At 31.0% G+C, this 27,573-nt stretch overlaps 1 protein-coding gene across 1 annotated transcript in view; it reads right to left on the bottom strand.

Moving 5' to 3' along the window:
* Pld (Phospholipase D) overlaps positions 1–27,573 on the bottom strand; it is a 133,128-nt gene that overhangs the window by 63,007 nt on the left and 42,548 nt on the right. Inside the window, exons 6-10 of the mRNA XM_075358452.1 lie at positions 27,147–27,298; positions 23,353–23,550; positions 21,269–21,348; positions 10,871–11,112; positions 3,276–3,389 (exon numbers count right to left, since the gene is read on the bottom strand). Coding sequence (XP_075214567.1) covers positions 3,276–3,389; positions 10,871–11,112; positions 21,269–21,348; positions 23,353–23,550; positions 27,147–27,298 — 786 coding nt within the window. The remainder of the gene's footprint in view (positions 1–3,275; positions 3,390–10,870; positions 11,113–21,268; positions 21,349–23,352; positions 23,551–27,146; positions 27,299–27,573) is intronic.

Raw genomic sequence — 27,573 nt, 5'->3', positions numbered from 1 at the left:
GTACTGTAAGAGAGCAGAATGTTGTCGGTCAGGTATTAGTAAAACCAGAAAAAGTTTATCTTTCGCCACTACACATTAAGCTAGGTTTATTGAAAAATTTTGTTAAAACAATGGATCGTAATGGTGCAGAGTTTGTTTCTAAAAAAGAAAATTCCCTAATATAAGCAATGCTAAAATAAAGGAAGGTGTATATTTGTTGGACCATAAATAAGAAAACTAAGTGATCCGGTGTATGAATATAAGTGATCCGGTGTTTGAAGAATATTTGAATGACTTGGAGGTTGCTGCATGGAAATCATTTCAAAATGCGGTAAAAAACTTCCTTCGAAACTATTAGGCCAATAACTACAGAGAACTGGTGAGTAACTCCTTCAAAACTACGAAGAACTTGGGTGAAACATGTCGCTCAGAATCTATTTCTTACATTCACATTTGGATTCTTTCCCTAACAACTTTAGCGCTATCAGTGATGAACATGCTTTCACCAGAAGATATATACAATGGAAACATGATACCAGGGAAAATGGAACCCAAAAATGTTAGCTGACTAGTGTTGGAATCTAACGAGGGATCTACCTATAGCAAAAAAAATCCAAAAGGAATACATTTTAGGTGGGTATAAAGTGTGTGTAATGAATTTTCATATTACATTCACCATACATTTTTTGTTTTAAAAGAAATTTTGATTATAAAAACACTGAACCTGATAGAAAACGTCCATTAACATATATGAAATCAGCATAAAAAATACTATAAGAAACAGTCACACTCATATATAACAAACAAAAAATTAAATTTTGTTGACCAGTGTTATTGAACCACTACAACAGCAGATATTGGGACATTAACTGGTAACAGTAAAGAAAAACATAAAATATATAGGAAAACTGTTAATAAAAATTTGTTAACAAACAGATAAAACTTTAATTTTTAATAAATTTATAGAGGATATTTACGAAAACATGTATGGGAAAAACAGAAATTGTTTAGTTATGAAAGTTAATTTATTACAATTGACAGAAAAACTCATTAGTGAATAATGAAAGAAGAATTCTAGTACAATTTTAAAATTTTAGATTTAACAAAATCATTATGTGAAAGTTTTCTGTTCTAAGAATATTTAACAGGTTATTATATAAATTTAATTTAATTTTGACTATATTGAGATAAATTTTTATCTTAACTTGACAAAAATAAGGGGAATGATAGAGCTTGTTGGCCATTCTGAATGGGAAATTTAAGCATTTTATACTTTTTAATAAGCTAACTTATCACTGTCTATTTGGAATGTTTAAAATGATAGTTTTTAGTTGTTTTAATTTTTAACTTATACATAAAAGGAAGAAAAACTGAGCTCTCCATTTTTACTTCCTTGTACGAAGTAAAGGAAGTATTGTGATCGTTAAAAAATTTAAGTTTTCAGATTTCAACAGAAATATCCATTTTGACAAGTTTTGGCATGATGTCTGTACATATCTCGCATAACTCAAAAACGAATAGTTGTAGGATGTTGAAATTTTGGATTTAGGACTGTTGTATTATCTAGTTGTGCACCTCCTCTTTTGATTGTAATTGACTGAACCAAAAGTGTCCAAAAAAAGCCCAAAATCCAAAAAAATTAGATTTTGGACTTTTTCTTAATTGCAGTAATAAGCCCTCATAGAAAGCTTTTCAATGATATAAGTGGTACTTAAATAATTAATAAGTGGTACTTATTTTCATTGGTTCCAGTTATAGCTTAATAAAATTTTAATTAATGAAATATTTGGATCTTACACGGGGAAGGCATATTGGTTCGAATCAGACTTCATCACCTTTTTTTAAGTTAAATATATATCGATTTATTAATAATTATTAACCTCTGACTGTAAAAATTTTTTTACAATAAATAATAATTCAATAACAATAAAAAAAAAATATATATATATATATGAAAAAATATCAGAAGTTATTACTGAAATAAAATTTTATGTACTTTTCATTTTAAAAAAATGTGTATATGTAATTTAATAGGTGTATAAAGAAGTCATATGGTGTCCACATCAGATTTTTTATTTCAATCATGTGTTTTTTATATTTAACTTTACTTTTATCAATTCCCTTGTACATCTATTGAAAATTATCGTTTCAAAATTGAAATAACATCTTGATTTAGATTTACTTTTTCGAAAATAGTTTTTAAGAATCTTTTAAAATGAACTTATTGGATTGAATGATTACCATAACACCAAAATTATTTACCATAAAACAGGCTTCCTTTGATTTACCTGACTGCTTATTAAAAATACTTAATTATTTATTAATCAGTTTTCCATAACAACACTTTTACTTAACACAAGTCATGATCATGTATTAGCCCATTCTGAACAGGTATAATAAATTATTACGAATAACTGATAACGATAACATCAGATATATAGGTCATAAAAAATATGTCATTAATGCCATATAAAGTTTACATTATATACAAAGGGCAGATCATAGAAATATTAGGGATAGGGAATACACTATACTAAGTTAGACATAAATGAAAATATGCACCAGGAGCCTAATCTAGTGCACTTATACTAAAAAATAGAAATAAGAATAGTTCATCAAAATAACCACTTATCTTCAAAATAACTAGGAGTAGGAACATTAAAAACACTGCAGGAAATATAGTCTGATTGATATAAAAAAATTGCAAGCTCCTTCAATGAGAAGTATCTTGTATTCTATTCCTTTAGTGTTTTACAATCTCTCAATCAGGATGAATTTTAAAGAAAAATAAAACCAATTTTATAAAATCTCAAATAATTTACAATGATCTTTTTTATGGAAAACATTTTATGAAATTCTCTCAACTAAACTGTTCTCTCAGTGAATGACAGAATTTTTTAATTCTGTCATGAAAATGAAAAATATTATAATTTATAATATTTGTCATTTATTTCATGTTATAAATTCACAGTTTTTGTGAACCAAGAATAAATTTGAAAGGATTTATCAACATTTTGATCCCACGTATTTCAAATAATCTTTTATTAATCAAATAATTTTTTATTTGAAGTATATGACATCAAATTTTAAGGGGATTCAAAACACACAACACAGAAATTAGATTTTATTAATCTTAGCTGGTTATCTTAATAATACCCTTAACAATTATAATTAGCCATATTTAAAACCAGTTAACAAGAAGCAACACAGAATCCATGGAAATGCCATTCTTCTCCTAACAATTAAATATTATTACGAGAACAGAAAATGGTACACAAAGATTTAAAAATACTTACCCGTATATTTTCAGTATGGCATTTACTAAGGCGCTGTTTACTATAAAAGGAATTAATCCCTAAAGCTACTTCAACTTCTTTATACAGTAACAGGAACACTTTTACTCCAGCTGTCTAGAAGAAAAAATAGACACTTAAAATCAAATTTTAGAAACTTCTAAAATCTGAATTAATAGAATTTCAAATTTAATATTTAGATATTAAACAAATAATACAATTTCTAACAACCAAAGAATTCTAATTTATAAAATATGAAGCATATTATTACACAATCAAGAACGTCGTGGCTTTGCCCGCACTATGAATAAATAAAACTCGGAATCATGATTATTTACAGTATACACAGGAATGAAAACGAAGCATTTGTTTTTTTTAAGAGTAATATCTATCTTAAAAGAATTTCAGAATAAACAATTTATTTTTTGTTTTTTATGAACCATATGGTAATAGTATAAACTGGTTTTCTCATTTACCCGTCCTTGAAAGTCAATCATATAATTGTCTGTGTGAAAAACAATCCGAACATAAATTTATTCTAACATATTTAAATGGCTGATCTTGAGCCTTATTAACTGTAACAGCAAAAAAACTTTAATTGTGAACTTAAATTGCTTAAATTGGAAAAGTAAATTATAAGAATCATAGGTATACAGGGTTTGAGAGTAATCACTCCAGCTGCTGGACCTGTCAAGTTACTAGCTTCAACAACACTGTTTTTCAAAGTTTTAATCTGCAAATGGGTAACATTACACAGTCTTGGTGGATAAGATTGCAAAGTTATAGGAATTCTGACTTTAAGCTGCAGACTGTGTGGTGGAAAGCCAGCCAGATTAAGTAAATTAAAAAATTCTTGCGAGTAGTGAACTGCATCTATAGTGTTCATTACAGTATCAATAAATCTGTATTCTTTATTTTCTCCTCTCACATAAACTAAAATTATATTGTTAATTTTCAATGCAGAAATGTTCTGGGGTATGAAAATGGTTCTTTCACAAAGCTTATCTGTACCTTGTTTTACCTTTGTATCTTGTTTGTACCTTGTTTATTACCTAGTTTTGTATCAATTGATGCAGAATCATGATCATGATCAATTGCTCCATTTCCAACACTGAGTAATTGTGATAGGAATTCCATATCTCTAACTCCAAGATATACTCTCATATTAGTTTATAAATTCAAATTATTAATAGATCTCCCTATCGGTAATGATGATTTTAGATGTGCTTTGATAATATCCGCCATTGTTTCTTTAGATGTAACTGGCAAAGTTGCCCAAAAATCTCCAGAAAGACAAAAGTTATGCCTCCCATCAACTTATCACATGACCAAAGGTCTCTTGAGAGTATGGTCATTCACTTCAACAGGAGTTTGATGAATTATGGTGCACTCATCCCTGTTATGAATGATCTCACCTGAAGACTGTTAACACGTGGTAGATTTTAGAGCAAGGTTGAAATGTATGTTCATAGGTGATGAATGAAGACAATGCCTTGTTGCTTGTTGAATAATTCTTTAATGAATTGTCGTCTTGACAGTTAATGAAATGAATTGTAAATTAACATATAAAATAAAAAATTAAATACAATATTAAAGTTAACGTTCATCCAAACAAAGAATGGAGTCAATCCGTACTAACAGTATGACGTGACCACCATGGATCAGATTCGAGCGACAAAAGAATTAGGATTAGAGCCAAATTATGGATAATGAAAATGGACATAAAAAACAAACAAGATCAGAAATGGAAACATACTTTAAATATTGCATCCTGGTATGTGAAAACAATGTTGTTGAAAGCAGGGAAAATGATGGAGATTGGTGATGAAATGAAGTACAATGTTGATGTAACAGGATTACAAGAGGTCAGATGGAGAGGAACAGGAAGAGTGGACGAAAAGGATTATAGTCTGCATTACAGTGAAAACAAAGAAAAATCTGGCAGGCATGGAACAATTTTCATGGTAATTGCGAAAGTAAGATGTCTGTTGGTTTTTGAGCCAGACTGTGAATGAATAAGTAAGATATAAATTAAAGAGGAATTCAAGAATATAACTATGAATTCAATTTATGCGCTAACAGAAGAAGCGGCAGAAAAGAAAACAGGAACCTTCTATGAAAATCTGACCAAGGTGTCCAATGGAATCCCAAAATATGAAATGCTGCTGCTGGGAGATTTTAATGAGAAAATAGAGAAGGAGCCTTTTCTAGCAGAAGTAGCAGGAAAGCACACATTACATGAAGAAAGTAATGAGAATGGAAGAATGCTTGCAGAGCTGACAGAGGAGCAAGGATTAATAATTTCCAGCACAATATTTGAACATAAAAAAATCCACCTGGGTACCTGAAAACAGCTGAGAACTAATATAGTCAATCAAATTGACCAGGTACTGGTGCCCAAAAAATATGCAAGCTCCATAGAAAATGTTGGAACAGGATGAGGTACCAACTGACTCGATTATTTTAGGTCTGAAGTACAATTTTGCAAAATGTCAGTGACTGATAAAGAAGCAGCATGAAGACCGAAATGGGACATAGAGAAATTGATGAGTAAGGAAAGGAGGGAAAAGTATTAGAATGCCCTGAAAGGAAAACTCAAAAGATGCCCAGAGGTGAATAGAGAGAGAACAAGGTAATATAGACAGGATGCAGACTGTCACAAAATAGACAGCGTTGAAAGCAGTAGAGGACACCCTTGGAGAGAGAAGAATGGGAAGGAATGTGGAATGATTTGATGAAGTGTAGAGAGGTGGTGTTAAAAAAAAAACAAAATCAGCTTAGAATGAAAACAAGAAAGAATAAGAGAAATATAGAGGCAAGGAGAGTAGCTAATAAACCGATATGAAGAAAAGAGAGAACATGAAAAATAAACTAGAATGCATAGAAGAGCTCAATAGAGTAAAAAAGTCAAGCAGGTTCTACAAAGCTATTAGAGTAATGAATACTCGGTACCGGACTAATGTCAGGGAATGTAAGGACAAGGAGGGAAACATAATAACAGAGGAAAGGAAAGTGATGGAAAGGTGGCGAAAACTTTGAAGAGCTTTGCTCCCAGAATGAAAATGCCCAGAAAGTAGAAGATTGGGTACCAGAATACCACACAACTGAAGAAGAAGTGCCACCAGAGCCTGCCTTTGGAGAGATTAATGAGGTGGTGAAGAAATTGAAAAATGGGAAGTCTGCTGGTAAGGATTCAGTGACAGCGGAAATGTACAAGTACGGAGTAGAGGAACTGGCAAGGTGGATATACAAACTTTTTTTGATGATTTGGAGAGAAGAGAAGGTATCAAGAGACTGGAGAAAACAATTGGTATGCCCTACATACAAGAAAGGTGACAAGTTGACCTGTAGCAATTACCGAGGGATTACTTCATTAGATGCAGCCTACAGTTTTTTCTGGAGTCCTGACAAACAGATGAAGCACGTTGGCAGAGGGAATAGTTGGAGAATACAAGTCCAGATTTAGGCCTGATAGAGGTACCACAGATCAAATATTTGCACTACAGCAATCATGGAGAAGTTCTACGAACACGATATAAGTTTACATTTGTTATTTATTGACTTCAGACAAGCCTTTTACAGGCTAAGACATGTTTAAAGTAATAAATGCTCTAGAGAGTTATATGAAATTCCAGAAAATTTGGTGAGAATGACCATGTCTAATAGCACGGTGTGGTAGACTGGGCCAAATGGAAGAATGAGTAGAGTTTGACATAGCAGAGGGAGTCAGGCAGGTGGATGTGCTCACAGCTATGGTCTTTAACCTGGTGCTTCAAAAGGCAGTGAAGAACACTAATATGAGAGGAAGTATCATAACCAGAATGGTACAAGTACAAGCATATGTGGATGATGTCCTGGTAGCAAGAAACAAAGGATCCTTGAAGGAGATATTTATACAAATAGAGGAGACAAAAAAGATCGGATTAGAAATAAATGAAGGAGAAACGAAATATCTGTAGATGAACAGTGCAGGAGTAGAAACACAGGGAAATGAAATGAAAATTGGCATATACACCTTCAAAAATGCCAGAAATTTCTCATACCTAGGAATGGGAATTAATACTAAATAAAGTGCCCATGAAAATTAAAAGAAGTATTATGCATGGCAACTATGCATACTTCACCAGTGCTAAGTTAATAAGATCTAAAATTATCACAGGAAGTATCAAAATGAAAATCTGTATGACATAAATTTGACCAATTGTGATCTATAGATGCGAAACATGGACCTTAAACATGGGAGACGTTAAGGTGTTTGAATGGAAAATAATATGGAGAATTATGGACATGTTTTTGAAGAATGAACACAGAGGATAAGAGGAATGAAGAAATAGAAGGAAAACTGCAAGGACAAAATATAGTAAGGGTAATAAAATCACAAAGAATTGGTTGACTGGGTCACATGGAAAGAATGACAGAACAGAGACTGTAATGAGGGATAATGTATAGAGGAATAAGAGGACTACGAGAACAGGCAGGCCAAGAATGCGCTGGTGCCAGGATGTAACAAGGGATCTGACAGCAATGGGGCTGAGAAAATGGAGAGAAGCGATGACAGTTAGAGAAGGTTGGAGACAAATCATGGAGGAGGCAAAAGCCCACACCGAGGTATAGCACGAGGATACATACATACATGCACATAACATGTATATATAGATTGTACTGTCACCAAGTAGACATTTACTAAATTTTGACACAAAAAAATTTGCAAAGCAGCAATGTGCTTAGTAATAAAACAAACCAACTTCTTTAAAAATATAGCAGCCATCAGAAAAATAACTACATCAGTCACATGCCAGAAGTGTGAAATATGCCTACTGCTGTTGTTTTTCTCTAGTCTGACCTTATGAAAGTATATCTAATAATTTGTCTGAGGTTAATTTCTATTATTTCCAAAGAAAATTGCTGAACCCTATTCTTATAATAACCAGAAGCTACTTTATTACACAGGCTATTATGAAATAGCTCATCTTTGATCTCAATTTGAGATTCCAATCTTTTTAGACCTGTAAAAAACCACACTTTGATTTCTTTGTTAATTTTTTTAATATTTAACTATAAGCAATCTACTTCATAACTGCAGTATATCTACTTTATCACTTTATACAGAAGTAAACACAAAAATTATAGTACACAAAATTATAACTAAATGTCTTGTTCATGTCATTCACTATTCCTTTCACTCACTTCTTCTAATTTTCAATTCTCTCTCCTGCTACAGTCATTACTGATATTATGACAATGACATCAGCAACATGTGAATGCAAGCTGAAATGGTCTAATCCTTGTTTCATGAAACCGCACAGCAGATATAGATATGAATTCAGCATGTATGAGTAATATCTCAGTAGTTTAGGCTGAATCATTCTGCTACTCCCATGTGCAATTAATGCTTTATGTGTATAATAATGTACTGTAAGCTATCACTTTTCTGGTGCCGTGGTATGCTGATAAGCAATTAACAATTTTGCTGAGTCTTTGATTTTGAAGTTTAATAACAATAACATTTGTAATGCTTCACAAAATATTCAGTTTAGTGAAAAAGTACTTCAGTCTATGTTATCATGTTAATCTGTATACGATACAGTTTGATACTTCATTTATATAACAGTTTTATTCAGTGTTATTTTCATTAATTTTAATTTATCTTGAGTTTTTGTGCCAATTGGGTTTTAACAATGAGTGATTCTATCATGAAATATAAACCGGGAAAATTCTTCAATAGCTCCAAAAAAAAATCAGAACATATATATAACCTTAAAACAAGAAAAGCTGGTCTAACTGCAGTCACAGACAATGCTCAAAAAGCAAGAAGTACAACAGGCATTAGTGAAAGAACAATTTTTAATATAATAAAAAAACAGAATTGACGGATTTGGTTTTATGTCTATCAGTATTTTGCTTTTTAAAATCAACAAATTTTTTATTTCATATCCAGAAAAAAATTCTTTATTGATTGAATGCAAAGATTTCATGGGGTGGGAAATATGTCAGAGAAATTAAGCAATTTTGTAAAGAAGGTAAGACAATTTTTTATCTAGATGAAACCTGGTTAATGCAGGCGATGTACAGGAAAAGGTATGGAAGGATAAAGAAATAAAGAGTCCAAAAGATGCATTTATAAAAGATGTCAACTGGGGTGAAAACCTCGGCTGATAAAGATAAACAATTATAGTAATGTATGTAGGAAGTGGAAATGGGTTATTGAACGATAGTTTATGAGTATCAGAATCTAGATCTTCCCAAGAGTATCACAATGAAATGAATGGTGACAATTTTATGAAGTGGTTTAAAAAAATTGTTGAAATTATTGCTTAAGGATCTGTTGTAGTAATGGATAATGCACCATACCATTGCCTGAAAATTGAAAAAATTCCAAATGCTTCGACCTGAAATCAGATATTGTCGAATGGTTAAAATCAAAGAAAATCACATACACTGAAGTCATATTAAAAGTAGAACTTTTAAAAATAATATAATCAGTCTAACAAAAATATATTCAATATCAAGTAGATGAAATTGCAAAATAACAAAATTGTGGCGTGTTGCATCTTCCTCCATCCACTGCAATTTTAACCCAATAGAATTGATATCGATACAAAAGGCTACACTGGGAGAATAACACAACACTTAAGTGATGTAAAAAATTTATTGATAGAAGATGTATCAGAAATTATTTGAAAATTGTGTTGTTTTATGTTTACTACAATTTTACTGTTCTTTATACTTATTTTCAAAGATATTCTTGCCTATTATTGAGAGCATTGGAAAAAAGTAGAAATGATTTTTTAAACCTTCTTATGTCTAAAGTTTAGTTTGATACATTGTTGTTATTTGCAACTAAATTTGGGCTATTTAAACCTAGGGACTCATTTAAAAAAACTAGAATAAAATTGAATATCTGACTGAATAATGATATCCACTCGTAAAAATGTTTTTAATGACAGTAATAAACACTGACACTGACAGTAATGACACTGTAATATAACATTCATTCAAAATTCTAAATTCTAAGCAAAATTTAAATATATCCTCATATTAGGGGCTCATTTAAAGAAACAGAGCGTAAATTGGAGCTCAAAATTGTTTCTTCTGCTTTAACTATTTTTTATGTAGTCCAGGAGTCACTGGTGATAATTATACAGTAAGACTCCTTACAACTCAGATTTGATGTTTAATAATTACCAATTCTTCACAGTCATGAAAGCAGATTTTTTTATCTTCAACTCATAAAGTGCTGGGGTTAATCCAAGCAAGAGTTTTAAACCAGTGTGAAGGATGGTTGAATTTTTATGAGAATGGAATTTAAAAGCTCGTAAAATACTATAAGGACCTCAATTTGAGAGAAAACTATCTAAAAATAGGTAGAAGTTGTATAAAATATGACTGTTGAAACTGTGTCTATATACTTTTTTTTTAATAAATAAACATGTGTTACTTTCCAGAGATCTCTCACTGAAACTGACAACAATGAACTTTGCGGATAGGTCAGAATAAATTCTTCAAATTGGATCTTAATATCTAAAAATCCATTTCATGTCTGACTACTAAATTTTTTTTCAAAAGAAAGCACGTAAAAATTAATAACATCAGCTAACCGCCTTTCTCTGCAAAATCTTATCTAATCGCCAGTAGTCTCCCTCAATGGCAGGTCTTTTCATATGAATCTCTGGGCTAAGCCACCAGTCAGCTATAAATATTTCCTCTTTGGCAGCCTCCATAGCATCTGCAACAGCTGACATATAGTCCTTTCCATCCACAAACCATGATGCACTTGAAACTTCTCCAGATCTTGTAGGTGTAAACGAAGAATAACGGTTTCTCTGCACAAAATCTGCACCTGCAATAATGAAATAAAAAATAAGTGCTTCTGTTCCAATTTTGTACTACCATAGATGCAAAACATCATATTGTATTTTATTTTTATTATATTAGTCGGGCAATGGTGAAATTTTCCAAACAAGATTCAGACTAAAAATACCAACAGAAAATTTTAAATGAAAAAATTCAGTTTTTAAATTTCTGAATACTACTACTGCCATCTACAGTGAAGAAAATTTAAACCACTATGTGCTACACATTTACAACATCGCACGTGCATGTGCAAACGCACACATAATGTTTTGGAACCTCAAGCATAACCTTGAAAATGATCCTTAGGAATTAAAATCATTCAATCCATAAAAGGATAATATTAAAAGCTAATATTTATAAAATATTTTATAGACATGTATAAACATATTAAATTTTATTAATATAAACCACTTAGTATAGAATATTGACATAAGACATACCTTACCTTAATTTTATCGCTTTCACGGGGTCCTATATCTTCAGTCATGATTAAAATAATTCTGTTATTGCATAATAAACAAATAAAAATACTAAAATAATGATAATTGTGTATTAATTTACATGTGTGCTGCTACCTGTTGCAGTTTTTATGAGAACATCTCCCTCGAATACTGTCTGATGGTTTATCAAATTGAAATTTTGTTTATATGTAACATTTTTAATAAATGTAACATAATATATTTAATTTTCCATATCTTTATTAATTTTGAATATTTCTAAATTTGTTAATAACAGAAATAGAATTTTTATTGTTTATTAAATGGTCTCCCATATTAGATAAGCCTAATTTATTTTAATAATTTTTAATATGTTCAAGAAATCTAGTTTTAAAGGATCTATTTGTGTTTTCTAAAATATAGCTTCACAATCATTAATTTAATTTTATAAATTACACACAGATTATTTAATTTTTGTTTTTCTAAATATTTTATTATGTGGTTATTATGTTTGTATGCTAGTTTAAACATTTCTTTATTTAAGTTTTAGTAATGTTTTCAATGATATTACTAGTACATAAATATTTTATGTATATTTTTCACTCTTTTGTAAATATTTTGTTTATGTATTTTGATAGTTGTTTTTTAGAAATATTTTAATTCAAGTAATATTATATCCATTTTCGACCACTACATGTTTTATGATATTTATCTCATTATTTAACTTTCCTTTGTTATTATTATGTGTGTATTTCATTGATCTATTAATCCCATTTATGTAAGGGTTAATTTTATGAGACCAAGGGTGATTTTATTTTTTATGAATTGTTATATTATTAAATGTAGGTTAAGACACAAAAAATGAAAGCATATGCATAAAGTATTTATACACTAATAATATCATTGAAAACATTACTAAGCTTACAATAAAGAGATATTTAAACCTGCATACAAAACTAATAACCACATAATACTTAAAAAAATAAAAAAATGATAATAAAATAAACAATGTGTGGAATTTAAAAAAATAAATGCAATGTTGGATGATAATTATATAGGAAAACAAACAGATCCTTTAAAACTAGATCTCTTGGACATTATAGAAATTACAAAAATAATAAATTAGGTTTATCTAATATGCCAGACCGTCTAATAAACATTCTATTATAAACAATAAACATTTTTGATATTATCACAAATTTAGAAATATTATAAATTAATAAAGATAACATAAAATTAAAAATATTAGAAAAATATTACATATATAAATACAAAACAAATTTCAATTTGATAAACCATCAGGCAGTGTTTGAGGGAGGCAGTCTTAAAAAAAATAGATAGCAGCATTCATACAATAAATTAATATGTACTTTTAATTTTTTTGGTATTTTTAATATGCAGTTTAGTTAAATATTTCAATCATGACTGGGGATACATGACCTCGCCAAAGAATTTTCATGGTAAAATTCTTATGTAATATGTCTTACCTCAATATTATTCTGTATTAGGTGGTTTATAAACAGAATTAAAAAAAATAATTTAACAGTACAGAGGAATAATATGAATCTTAAAAATATTAATTTCAATAAAATAAATTAATAATATCATGAATTAATTTTACAATGTCAGATAATTAAAATAATGAATACCACTGCACACCAGCCGAGTTTGACACAATATAATTTTATCACAGTCCTCTTTTGTTATATTACTAAACAAACGTTTTACTGAAATTTGTTTATAATTTTAATAAATTCCTGCTTGTAACAAATTTTTCTTTGCCTCTCCTGCCAAAAGCACACAAGAAAAATATTAAATCTTCACACCTGTAATATCATTTCTTGCAGTTATTATTAAAGCAAAGGCAAAAAACCATCAAGAATCAAATTTAAGTTATTTCTTCAAAATTTCTTGTTGATCAAACTGAATATTTTGTTTCCAGAAAAAGTGATTAAGTTCTCGAGAATTTCATCACTTTCTGCAACTGTAACATTTGTCGGCAAAATGCAGATTGGATACTTCCATTCTCCAACATACAAACAGGAAACATATTGTCATGACACTCTCATCTGTTGACAGACATTGATGAAACAAAAGTACATTATTGTATGTAATTTTTGTAAGATATTACTTCTATATAATTAAAAGTTCACTTTGGAATCCTATCATAATAAATAATGTTTGCAGATGTTCCCAAACCATGTGAATACCCACATTTGATGAAAGAACTGAAAACAAGCAGTATGGTTAGCTCTTAAATATCAACTTTATTATAAAAGTACGAACAAACGAAACCTAAGTTGAGGAAAAATATTATTATTCATAAAAAATTCACTTATATAAGAGGTCTGTTCAGAAAATAACTTAACATTTTTAATTATACACCATCAGAGATATTTAGTGATGTGCAGTTGACAGTATTGTTTCGCATATCCTTCTCTGTAACCAAATGTTCTTGGATTGTTGTTATCTCATTTTATTTTCATGTTATTGTTATTTGAGTGCAATGAGTTTAAGTGTTCGCAGCGATTTTCAGGAGTAATGATACAACATAAAATTTTGTGCGAAACTTAGAAAGTTTCATAGAAGCATTTTGATTTTAAAACAAGCTTACAGATATGATCCTGTGGGTTGTATGCAATGTTACAAACGGTTTTCACAATTTAAAAGCGCTCATCAGTAAATTGAAGATGACCCTCCAGGAAGGCTTTAACTGACACCCATGTTCAGAAAATCAATGATCTGGTTTGTGCAAATTGCCGATTGACTGATTGTCAGAGAACTTGCAGAAGAGGTTAGCATCTTGAATGGTTCATATCAAGACATTTTGCCTGAAAAATTGAACACGCATCGAGTTGCAGCAAAGTTTGTTCCTCGTTTGATAACTGAATACCATAAAAAATATCGAGTGGATGTTCGTCAGCAACTTCTTGAACAAACCCATGACGATGAAACATTCATGCAAAGGATCATAACGGGAGATGAAAACTAGGTTTACAGCTATGACACTGAGACAATTCAATGATCAAAAAATTGCACATTACAAAAATTGCTTCTAACACTTAAACACATTGAACTCAAATAACAATAACATGAAAACTAAACAAGATATCAACAATCCAACAACATGTGGTTACAGAGGAGGCTAATGAGGAACAAAATGCTGCCAACTGCAAGTCACTAAATATCTCCATTGGTGTGTAATTAAAAATGTTATTTTCTGAACAAATCTTGTACATACATGTAACTGAAATTCACAAAACATATATATATATTGTTGCCGAATGGCTTTGATGGCACATGGCATTTACTAACCTCATGGTGGCCCTGAAAAGAGCCGTTTTTTGCATTAGCTCTGTTGGGTCCAGAAGCTGGTCTCCGGCAAGGTCGGGGAGTTGAGGCTCGTCCAATGAAATCTGACCGAGCTTTCCCTCAGCGGCAGTTGGGTCCCAACTACAGCATGGCAGTAGTGGGCCCCAGAGCCCCGCAGTATTGGGGCGTTGGTCGTTCTTCGCCGGCACGGCCGAGGTGGTTCTCTCAAAGCGATCCCACGCTGGGTCGACTCCTCCGGTTGAGTCTGCTTGCCAGGACGATTGAAGCCGACCCGACACTGCAGGGCTCTGGGCCATCACTGCCATGCTGTAGTGGGGACCCAACTGCCGCTGAGGGAAAGCTCAATCAGACTTCAATGGAAGAGCCGCAACTCCCCGACCTCGCCGGAGACTAGCTTCCAGACCCAACAGCTCTTCTCAGAGCTAACGCAAAAAACGGCCCTTTTCAGGGCCACCGCAAGGTTATGAAATATTAACCGTCGAAGCCATTCGACAACAAAAACGGCCCTTTTCAGGGCCACAAGGAGGTTAGTAAGTCCCATGTGCCGTTGAAGCCATTCGGCGACAAGTAGCGCCCAACGTGGGGTAAGATCGTCTGGACGAGAAAACGACAGAGCCACGTCTCTGCCGACCACATGTAAGCCAATAGACCAACACACATGGGGCCCAACAACACTGACTGCCTGGTTGCGGGCATTCATGCAGCATTTCCACTGGTGATAACGACAACCTTCAGCGGTCTACCACATGTTCCACTCTCGTCTACAAACTCAACTACAGCAAGATCTTCGAATCTGGATCTGTATGCGCCCATCTAGATGAGGGGGGGCCACCACTGCCACACTGTAGTGGGCACCTAACTGCCGCTGAAGGAAAGCCCGGTCGGACTTGAATGGACAAGCCGCAACTCCCCGACTTCGCCAGAGACCAGGTTCCAGACCCAACAGCTCTTCTCAGAGCTAACGCTAAAAAACTGCCCTTTTCAGGGCCACTGCAAGGTTATGAATTACGTACCGTCAAAGCCATTCATTCGGCGTCATATATATATATATATTGTGTGTGATATTTAAATATAGAAACAGCTTTATACTTCATATATGAGAGGTATTTGCAATTAGAAAGAAATGGGGTTCTATATAGTTAAAATAAATCTGCATTATGGAGGATTTTTAATTTTTGTCTGCCATCTTGAATCAAACTTTTTTTTCAATAGGAAGGTGGACATATGAGACATTATTTCAATTTAAATCATGATTTTACAAGAAAAACAATGGTAAAACCCATTTTTCTGTAATGCCTTCCTTATCAAATTATAAGCATTGAAAGTTATAATGACGAAAAAATCATGTTAATAAAACGAAGTAAAACAAGCATGAACAATTTTATTGCACTTTATATTCATAATGCATACAATAACAATTTTAAATAGTGCTATAATATTGATAATAATAAAGAATAACTAAAAATTAACAAACAACAAATTAAATGGCTATATCAACTGACATTATTTACTTTAAATATTACAATATTTATTTTAACATTTTAAATAAATGTTTTTTGATTGTAAATTACTAATCAAATAAATTTTGAATGCACACCATTCTACAATAAATGTTCAAAATGCTTCCCCTCTACAGCTTGGCAATGCGCTAACCTCAAGTAATATCCACTTATAACTTGTTGTATCATGTCTGATGGCACAAGAGCAAATTCATCAATTACTCTTCTTTTCAATTAGTCAATGTCTGCAGGTTTTGTTATGTAAACATTATGTTTCAGGTACCCTGAAAAACTACAGAAAACAGGTCTGGGGACCTTACAGGTCATTCTGTGGCTCCTCTATGACCTATCCTCTAAGATTTGGAAATTGTTCATTTAAAATTTGCCGTGTCCTTAGATAATTATCAAGTGATGACCAATCTTGTTGAAACCACCATAAGTTATTTAATTCTTGTCGAACACTTTCCCAAATATTTGGTAAAATCCTGTCGACTAACAAGTTGCAGTAAGCATCTCCTGTAAGACTGTCATCTAAAATAAAAGGCCCTACAATACAATGATCAACAATTCCCGCTCAAATATTCACTTTCTGAGGATGCTGAAAGTGAATATGAGCTTCCAACATCCATCTGGGATTATTATTACTCCAATATCAACAGGTTTGCTTATTCACATGGCCATTTAGCATAAGTCACTTTATCACTTAATATTATTGAATTAGAAAAATTTGCATCTATGGCTAATTTTTTCATTATAATATCATAAATACTCAACTCTGTGATCAAAATCATATTTTGAAAGTTCTTGTACTAGGTGTAGCTTGCTTATAAGGGTAAAATTTATTTGTTTTGAAATAAGAATGTTTTGAACTGAAACATAACTGTTGGGCAACAGCTTTCTGAATTGATGAGTGAGGGTCTTCAACAAAGGTCTGCAACGCATCTAATGACATTGCATCACATCTATGTATATATATATATTTTTGAAAATTCAAATAATTCATCAACATACTGATGAATATTTTCTTTTTGATTGATGTAATTATAGAATTTTGTAGTTTTTTTTTTTAGGTTTTTCTGTTACTGTATTTGGCGGTTGTTTTTTTGAATATATATATATATATATATATATATATATATATAGATATATATTACTTTACTGAGATTCATTGTTTTATGATTCATATTATTCCTCTATACTGTTAAATTATATTTAAATTTTATTAAACAAACCACCTAGTTCAGAATACTGAGGTAAGATATCTTACCTTAATTTTACATGAAAGTACTTTTGCGACATTTGGTCATCACATCATATTCTTATCAACTATTCCAACAGATAGCAAATTAATAAGTAACTATCATTATTTAGTATTTCTATTTTTATATTTTTATTATGCAATAACATAATTATTTCAATCATGACTGAGGATGAAATAACCCTGTATGCACTTTCATAAAAAATTAAGGTAAGATATGTCTTATCTTAATACTGTATTTTGTATTAGGTGGTTTATTTCATAAAATTTAAATATATTATATATATATTTAAACCACCAAAACACAATAGATAAATAAGTTAAATTTACCATATTAATTCGAAGATTCCAAATAGGAGCATATCCAGCTCAAAATGGAACGGGGTAGCTTTCTGAGTTTAACTTCTTTCATGGAGGAAGGGTAGTTCGAGTAGTCCATGAGGGGGGTGCTATGCAATAATACACAATAATTTGCAAAGATTAGATAGAAATTGTTTAACTACAGCTTAATTAATTGCTAGCAAAAACCCACTGCTGGTGCCAGTGAATGCTTAAACAAAAGAAGCTAAATGAACACTTGATAGTACTTGTTATGCAACGATGTGAAAGCAATATCAGCAGAGCCTTTCTAATAGTCTTGAAAAAATTTGCTCTTTTTTAAAACCATGGAAGCACTATGTCTAGTGCTTCCGGTACCTTATTCCACTTTTTGAACCACAATTCCCTTTCTCCTCCAATGTCTTCTAAGTTGTAGAAAGTTGCACAAGATGAAGTACTTTCACTCTATTCTTCCAATGAACACCTCTAATGTTTCTTGAATGGAAATCTACCAATGAATATGCAGGCAATTTGCCTGCAGAAAATTTGATTTCTAAAGATATGATGGAATCAAAGTAAGAAATTATTAGAGATCATCACCAAAATTCATGTGGATTTTTGGCAGGATGATTGAGTCTATACTTTTGTCAGCCAGCAATGTGAGTGCTGCAATACCAGCTGTTTCTTTTAAAATGGCAGTTGTGATGTTCTCTGCATCTTCTTGATGAACTCGTAGCATGTTAAGAATAGTTTGAATTGCTGGTTGGCTTTGATTATGTCAAGTGTCTTCAATTAAAGTGCATTTGCTGTGAGCTCCAGTACAGCAGAAAACTTAGCAATTAATGTTATTGTCACAATAAATGAAGAGCTGCATGCCGCTGCTAAGCATTTTTTTCTTGTTGCTGCATTCCCCTTCAGTTAAGGTCTCTAATGCATTAACATTATCAACAAAGTGATCGTTGCAAACACAGATGCTCTTGTATTTCTCTGACCACATAGTCTTACACAATTTAGGAATGCTAACAATAAGCTTGTGTCGTAAAACAGACTGCGCAAATAAATGTAATTATCTCCTTCGAATGTCTAGGATAACATTTAAGTCATTCCTGGCAAGGTTAAGCTTGTGAGAAGAGCAATGGCTGTAGAAGGCTTTTTTTACTTTTGTCTCATGATCGCCTGCACACCTCCTTTCCCAGATATGGTGGAACATCCATCTAAGCTTAATCCCACACAATTATCAGGTTCTAATTTAAGTTTTTCACAAAATCTTCAATGGCTTTGGCAATACCATGGCATTAGTCCTTCAAGCTCTACAAAACTTAAAACTTCTTTGATTTCACTGGCCTTTTTGTCGAAGAAACATAATTCAATAAACAGCTGTTCTTTGCCAGAAATATTCATGGTTTTATCAGCCAAAATGCTTGTGTAAACACAAGCTTTTTTAAACCTTGTAATGATGTGTTCCATGATTATAGCACCGCATAGATCAATCATTTTATTTTGGATGATAGATGATTGGTATGACACCTTTTTCAGTCCACGCTCAAAATAATCCTTTAGTTGTGAATCACCTCCATTGATGTGTAAATTGCATAAGTCAATAAGTACACCTTCATCCAGATTTTTCCTCAGGTAACTCATGCTTGCCAAAAAAATTACACAAGAAACAACTGAGGACAGTACTTTATTATTTTTTTATATTAATATTCGTAAAGGCTGGTGAAGTTGGATGTCCTTCATGAATGATTTTACAGATTCCATTGCAGTCTGATGTCCCTGGGATTGTTCATGTGCTTTGTAATAATAGTGTATGTCCTTGTTCTAAGTGAAAAGTCTGATTGAAAAAGAACCCCAACCACCTCTCATCATTCTGGCTGATGGCAGAGACAACACACAATATTTACTGAAGGTACCTTTGAGTTGTCTTGAATAAGCTACCCATGGTGAATATGCGTCCAGCCACTGGTGATTGAATTTCCTTTTGAGGTGTTTGGCATCTGCTGCAAAATTTTAGTTCTTTGAAGGTACCCAGACATTTTCCAAGAGCTTTTTTTTTTATCAACCTGCATAGTGTTTGCCAGATTGACGAATTTTCCAATATCATCTTCATGACAACCAATGTCTTCAATTTCACTTTCACTTGTTGCACATTGGTTTAAACCATAGAAGAAGGGCCTGCAGACTCAGTGTTTGAACCAGAGGGTGGTTGTATTTCCTTGTCCTCATCTTTATTGCTGCTGCACATATTTTTTTTTTCATTTTAAATACACTGCAAAAAAATAAGTTTTATTTGATCAAATGTTGATGTGAAAATCGACATGGCATCTTGCTGTATTGGTTTCATAAGGAAGGTTCTAACTGGGTAACAGTAGTTCTTAAGTCTTTTCACACATGGTGCGAATGCCTCTATTTTGTAATTAGTTTCTTTTAAAATGTTATTTTTTTAAATTTTGAAAGTTTGTTATTTATGTACATATATATTTTTTTTTAATCTTCTTCAATCTTGGTGGATATGCCCATGATTCCAAATTCCGGTATTGGCCAGCAGAATTTGCGTATTCGTCCATAATATTTTCAAAATTTATAAAACTGACAAATTCACAAATTATAAAAACAATTTATTTTACTGTAATTATAGAATTAAATGCCAACTGAAGATGCAGGGTCCTACAAAAATCAATTCTTGGAATTAATATGATAAGTTTAGTTGGTTTAGTAAGTTTAGTATGAACCCATCGGGTTGATCTAGTGGTGAATGCACCTTCCCAAATCAGCTGATTTGGAAGTTGAGAGTTTCCTAGTAATGGCAGTTACTGTTATACAAATTTGAATACTAGATCATGGATACCGGTGTTTTTTGGTGGTTGGGTTTCAATTAACCACACATCTAAGGAATGGTCGAACTGAGACTGTACAAGACTAAACTTCATTTACAGTCATACGTATCATCTTCTGAAGTAATACCTGAATGGTAATTCCCAGAGGCTAGACAGGAAAAAGAAAGAAAGTAACTTTAGTATGGTTAGTTTATATATAAATATATATATACAGGTAAAACAAAATATGATTGTACATGATTAAATTCTCTGTATGTTCTTAAGAATCTTTCCACTAACAAAATATGGTTCAGACGTTTCACCAATGAGAAGTTAGTATTATTTCTGTTAGTAAGGCTGATGAAATTATAGTAAGAGTGTGTATAAGTTATACTGCTCATAAAATTATTAATTTAAAATGTTTGACTTTCCAAAATATCTTTATAAAATAAATAAAATACAGTTAAAAAGTATTCTTTACCTGATTTATGCATAGTATCTTTTATAAAGGCCATCCATTCCCTAGTAACACGTCTTGTAGGGCACTTAATCGTTATTTGCCTAAAATAAAAATTTAAACTCAATGAGAATACACTAAAACAAATTTAAATAAGTTTAAAAAAATAGAAATTTTATATTCCTGTATTTATACCATCAATCTTACAGAAAATTTTCAACATGGCTGTAGAAAAAACTGGTCATAAATAGCAAAAGTAAAGAACATTCATGGAAAAATTGTAATCATAATCTATGTTGACAACAGTGACCCTAGGCTCTAGGCTACAATTTTAATTCTTAATTTACACGACTATGAAGATGTATACCTTACCTAATAGTGTAGTCAAAAATTCCTCTACTTGTAGAGTTATCACAACTTAAATTTTTAGCTACTCATAATGTAATGACAATAGTGAAATTTTCAGCTTCATCTAAAAATGCTTTACTTAGACTATGGAGATCCACACATCACAGTGTAGTAAGCAACAATGGAACTGAATAAGCTGGTATACTACAGAAGTGGTGAATTTATCATTTTAGTCTATTATAATATTTTTCCTAATTATTCTGTTCCAAAAAAAACCTGGGAAAATTTACTAAATGAATGTAAAACAAATTATAATTTAAATGTTAACTGCAAAAAAATAAAAATTCATGATTTATAATTGTTAATTTTAATATACCATAGTATGTTAAATGCAATAAAAAAAACCTGCATGTTATTAACTAATCAACTACTTAAACAAACAAAACAAAAACTGAGACTGATAATTAATAGTATATTAAAATACTGCATCAATAATAAAGACCAATAATCAATAATAATTTGTTAATACTTATTTAATGTGTTTTCTAAATTTATTTATGATGATTAATTGATAATTACTGCACATAGATCTAATTTGAACATCAAATTAGCAATAACTTTCATACTACATTATTAAGTTAACAAACATAATATGTTGTAGTTTGTAGTTCAAAATTTAATAGTCATTTTAATTTTAACATGAGAAATATTGAGACTTTCCTTTATGAATTTTGCAATGAGAATTTCTCCCAAACATTGCTGTAACAGTTACTTGTTTTATTGTACAACTTTTTGGTATTTAATATTTTAATAAAAAAGATAGATAGATGAAATTATACATATAAAAATAGCACCTTAATCTGGAACTGAACCTGGCAGTAACTAGCCAACCATCTTACAAGCCAGCATGATGAACCACTACACCAACTAGCTGGTAATTAAGCACCAGAAAATTTTACTTTATATAAGTATACCAGGTATCATGAATTTAAGAAAATTAATATTATCTTTATTTATGAATACCAATTGTTTAACAAATTTATAAAGAAAAAGAAAAATTTAAACTTAGATTTAAATTTAAACAAAAATTTAAATTTTGCAAATGAAAAACAAAAAAATAAATTTTATTTTATTTACTGATAAATATATATTTAAAATAAATTAAATAAATGATTTATAAAATAGTCATAAAATGTTCCACAGAAAGGTCATTAAGGAGTAAAATCAAATTTTCAGTGCTGATTTTTTTTATAGATGCGTAGTTCAGAATAATTAAGAGCCAAATTACGGGAATATTTATTTTTGGTAATATCAAATACTAACTTCTATAATTACATTTTTAAGAAACACAACTACGTATATTTACATCAGACCCAATGAGTACTTTTGACTGCCATTTACTAAGTTTTACAAAAAATAATCTATCAAATAGTAATTGGGATATAAAGCCTATTTTAAATTATTCAAGCTAAACTACATTTAAAACATACATTTTTCCCAATTACTTATGTCCATAAAATTTTTGTATTTACATTTATCTTGGTCATCAATCTGAGGAAAATCTTTCAGTGCCACAACTAGACCTACTTTTACGTAATTTTTTTATTTTGATCTGAAGTATGTATTTCTAAGTAATCTATCTATAAAACATGGACATTTACATAAAAAAGAAATGCCATCACATATATTTAACAAATATTTACTTGATTTTTTTTCACAGTTAAACCAGAAAAGTGTAATATTACTAGTATAGAACAAACCTGGATAAGTTCATGATGTGCAAACCTCTTCGTACCCCAGTTGAAAATATTCCTGATGACACTTCAAAACCACTATCATAAAGCATTACACTTTTAACTCTTCCATCCTTTGGTCTAATGTATGCTACAAATGTATCCTTAACTACAAGCCACCGCTGCCTCCAAGCACCACAGACATCACTACATACATAATTGCATCTGTAAAGAGAACAGATTAATTTTAAAAATAGAATTTGTACACACACACACACTAAAATAAAATGTCTGTAACATTAAAAAAGTTGCATTCCTTGAAAAAAAATATATCTTCATCAATGTAAAACTCATTTTAAAAACAGAATGGATATACATATAGACAGTGCTTCATACTTTATGGATCAAGTTTACAATGGAGTAAATGAGAACAAGTGTTGAGTGGAAATTTTATAAACATTACAACAGTCTTTAAACTCACTGAATTCATTTGGTATTTAGTAATTTAGGTTGGAGAATGAAAGAGCCTAACAATAATGTAGCATTTATGTGTGATGGAATATAATAATAAGTCTAGTTCTAGCTGCTAGATATCAAAAGGCTCTATTCCTTCTGGTATCCTATTTTTATTTACTTCTTTATAAATAATCTATAAAGTGCCAAGTTGAAAGGTAACCTGATAGCTTAACTATTGTGTTGTTTTAAAGCAAGAAATGATAGAAAAGCTTAAGGTAGAAATAAGCGACATTACAGTGGCAGTTCATAAAAAATTATTTGGTAGTAAATCCAAAAACACAGTGTATAATTTTCAAAATTTCATATTACTTTATCTTCTTGAGTCTGCTTACGTATTATGACTCTTCTATAATTAGGATAACTGTTTATGCAGTAACAGAAAAAAAGATTTGATAAGATGATTAATTCCTGTGTAACGTGTAGGTCCTGTACATACGAGGAATCTCATGGAGTAGTGATCTGGTAACTAAAGGTATAAAATGAAAATACAATGTTAATAGCTGAAGTCACACTTAATAAACTAGTTTTTGAAGTTAATTAAAGTTAAACAATAGTAGATGTATTTAACTGCACGTGAATGTTTTTTTATTAATGATTAATGGCCTTATCAATTGATCCCACTTATAACATACTAAAAAAATAAAATAAAGCACTTAGAAATTTGTACAATTGTTCCACAATGAAATAACATTAAGGTTCATAAAATATCAATCGCACAAAAAAGCAAATTAACCAACATTAAATATTTATATAAGCAAAAATCACCGAACTTTTAAAATTGTTTTATTACTCGATAATAAATTCAAAATTAATAAAAGAATTCACTTGGAGAAGTGCCATTTATAAAACTTTAAAAATCTTCAATTTTCATAAAGCATTTATTCAAATAATACCAAAAAAGTGAAATACTAGCATTTGGAGCCTTCATTTAAGACCTAATAACTTAAAACTAAAAAATAGATACAATTTTAAAGTTTCTCATGCAATCTTCAGTAGAGTAATGATATGAGGTGTTATTCAAATATTCCTCAAATTAACCTAAAAAATAAAAATTATCTTAAGAACTATTGGCCCCAATCCCCTTCAATGTAATCTCCAGTATGGATAGCATGATCTCACCATTTTTTTCCACGATTGGAAACACTACTGAAAATCATCTCTTATCTTGATATGAAGGGTGTTCATTAACTCTTGTGACCTCTTCAAAGTTTAGCAACATTGTCCTTTTAAGATTTAATTTCAAAATCAGAAAAGGGATCAAAATTAGAAATTCATTCTTCAGCAATGTTTTTAGTGAATGACTCACTGGAAAAAAGTCCATGACTTAGTAGAAGAAATTCATCGGTACAAAGCCACCACAAGTCAAAGAAGTAAACAAACACTGACTTGATGTAGCTTTAAAACGGCTTGCTTTCTTTGGTTGTGATAACATTATACTTTTTCCCTTCGAATAGCTGTAGTTTTGTTTCAGGGTCATAGCCATAAACTCATGAATTACCAATAGTAATGATGCCAGAGATGAAGTATGGGTAAGTTTAAAAAAATTCTTTCAGCGACTTGAACTAAGTCTTGCTTTTTTCATGCAGAACTATCTTGAAACAAAGTTTGTAACAATCCACTGCATGCTGAGCTTCTGTACAGAATCATGAGCAAACATCATATAATAAGTCTACAATCCCACAAATATCATGGATTATTCCGCTTTGGCTGCAGGACAGTTCATATACTTTTTCATTTCTTTATCATTATGCAATTAAAATGTGGGTTTGTAATTTTGAAGACTACTTCGACTATGGAGAAGAAACCACCAAGTGGACCAAAACACACACCAAAACATATCAACACAGTTTAAAAAAAAGTTACCAATTTTGCGCTCGCCATCTGTCTGACAATATGCATAGTCTCTACAGTTAAGCCATGTAACATATAAAAGTGCTGCACGAGTTAAACTTCCATCCCTTAAAATAGTTTTAAGAATTTAAACCAGAGATCACCTGTTAGATTGCCAATTCTGTAAATAAATGTTACAGAAAGTAAACAAGGGCAATGATTTCATGAACATATAGATGTTGGTTGAAGCCCATTTCAACCAACACAAAAGTTACAATATGATGTGCTGTAATTGCATGGTGTCAGAGGCCATTACTTTTTTGAAAATGAACAACTACTGCAATCACTGTAACATTTCCTCATTGTATTTGATCATGACCCTCCATGACAGATCAAATTTTATCATGATAGAAGAGTTTTTAGTACTCAGACAGACTGCAAAATTTCTCACAAGTTCAAATTGAAACAGTTTCAACAAAACAAAGTTATCTCACACACAGCAGCTGATGGCAGTTATATGTTGTGTATCAACCATCAGTTGAAACTGTTTGCAAGTGAATAATTTCAAGGCACATTAACATTGAATTGGCCTCTGAGATTCCTTGAGTGTGATTTTTTTTTTGTGGGGGACACCTCAAGATTCTAGTGTATTGTAATCATTCTTCAACTACTGCCAAACATATTTTTGTTTTCCCAAAACAAAAATGTTTTGCTAAGCAGAATTTCCGAAACAGACTTACAAAAAATATATGGGGAAGTAGCCAACATCTAATGACATGATCTTTAAAATAGAAAGTAATTGTTAATGACAGCATGTGTAATACTTCTCATTAAAAAAAAATTTTTTTAATTATTCTGCAATTTGTTAAAGCTGTTTTGCAAATTTCCCATTTCTCTAAACCATCCTGTATTTTTAATATATTATTTTTAAATCACAAGCTATAATATTTTATTAAATACTTCACAGAATAACCGTGTAACAATATGTTATTTTAGGTGACATGTTAGCTACACTCATTTAAAAAAAATTTACATATACGATGTGATGAAATTAAAAAAGTATTATTAAAATAATATATACTCTACTACCTTTACTGTGAAAAAGACACTGCCTCTTTATTATTACTACTTTAAATAAAATATGATAATTTCACTCAATTCCAATCACATTAACATTTAAAATACAGTTTTATAATAACTATCAGTCACTCCATAGATATTTCACAGAAATATACCTGAGTTTACCTGAATTACATAAGGAAGTAAGAGAATATTACATAAGAAATAGAATTATGAGAATAGAAATTTCACAATCTGCAACAGAAAAAAGGCGCTGTTATATTCAGACAACTCAAATTAAAATCTTATGGAGTATTAATTGAAATTGTAAATGCTTAACATGATACAAAAACATAATCCTGCTTTAAAAAAAATTCATTAATACTTCATGCAATATATTTGATTTTATTCTTTACCTAACACAGATGCCAGCATCTAGAAGACCACAAAGATTGCACCCTGTTCCTCCATGGTGAGTACTGCGAGTTCGTTTCAATATAGAGCCTTCTTTCCCTTTATTGCCCAACTCAGCCACAAATGAAAGTTGACTCACCTCAAGGAAAGCTGCCTATGCACAATAAACATTTAAGAAAACTGACTATTTTTCTTTGAAGGAGAATTATATTCTGATAAATGTACTATATCGCTACATTTTATGTATTATGACACAAGTTTCTGGTGCCAAAGTTAAAAATGTTTATTGAAAAACACATCACCTTTACTTATAACTACTAAGAAGACAAGCTCTAAACTATTGCAGTAATTAGCGAAAAATTAAACTATACATCATAATAAATAGTCAGTAAGTGTAAGAAGTTAAACATCACAAAAAAAATACTTCCT

The sequence above is a fragment of the Lycorma delicatula genome, chromosome 2 (assembly GCF_047948215.1).
Source record: "Lycorma delicatula isolate Av1 chromosome 2, ASM4794821v1, whole genome shotgun sequence".
NCBI classification, from domain to species: Eukaryota; Metazoa; Arthropoda; class Insecta; order Hemiptera; family Fulgoridae; genus Lycorma; species Lycorma delicatula.
This window is presented reverse-complemented; position numbering and strand designations above follow the sequence as displayed.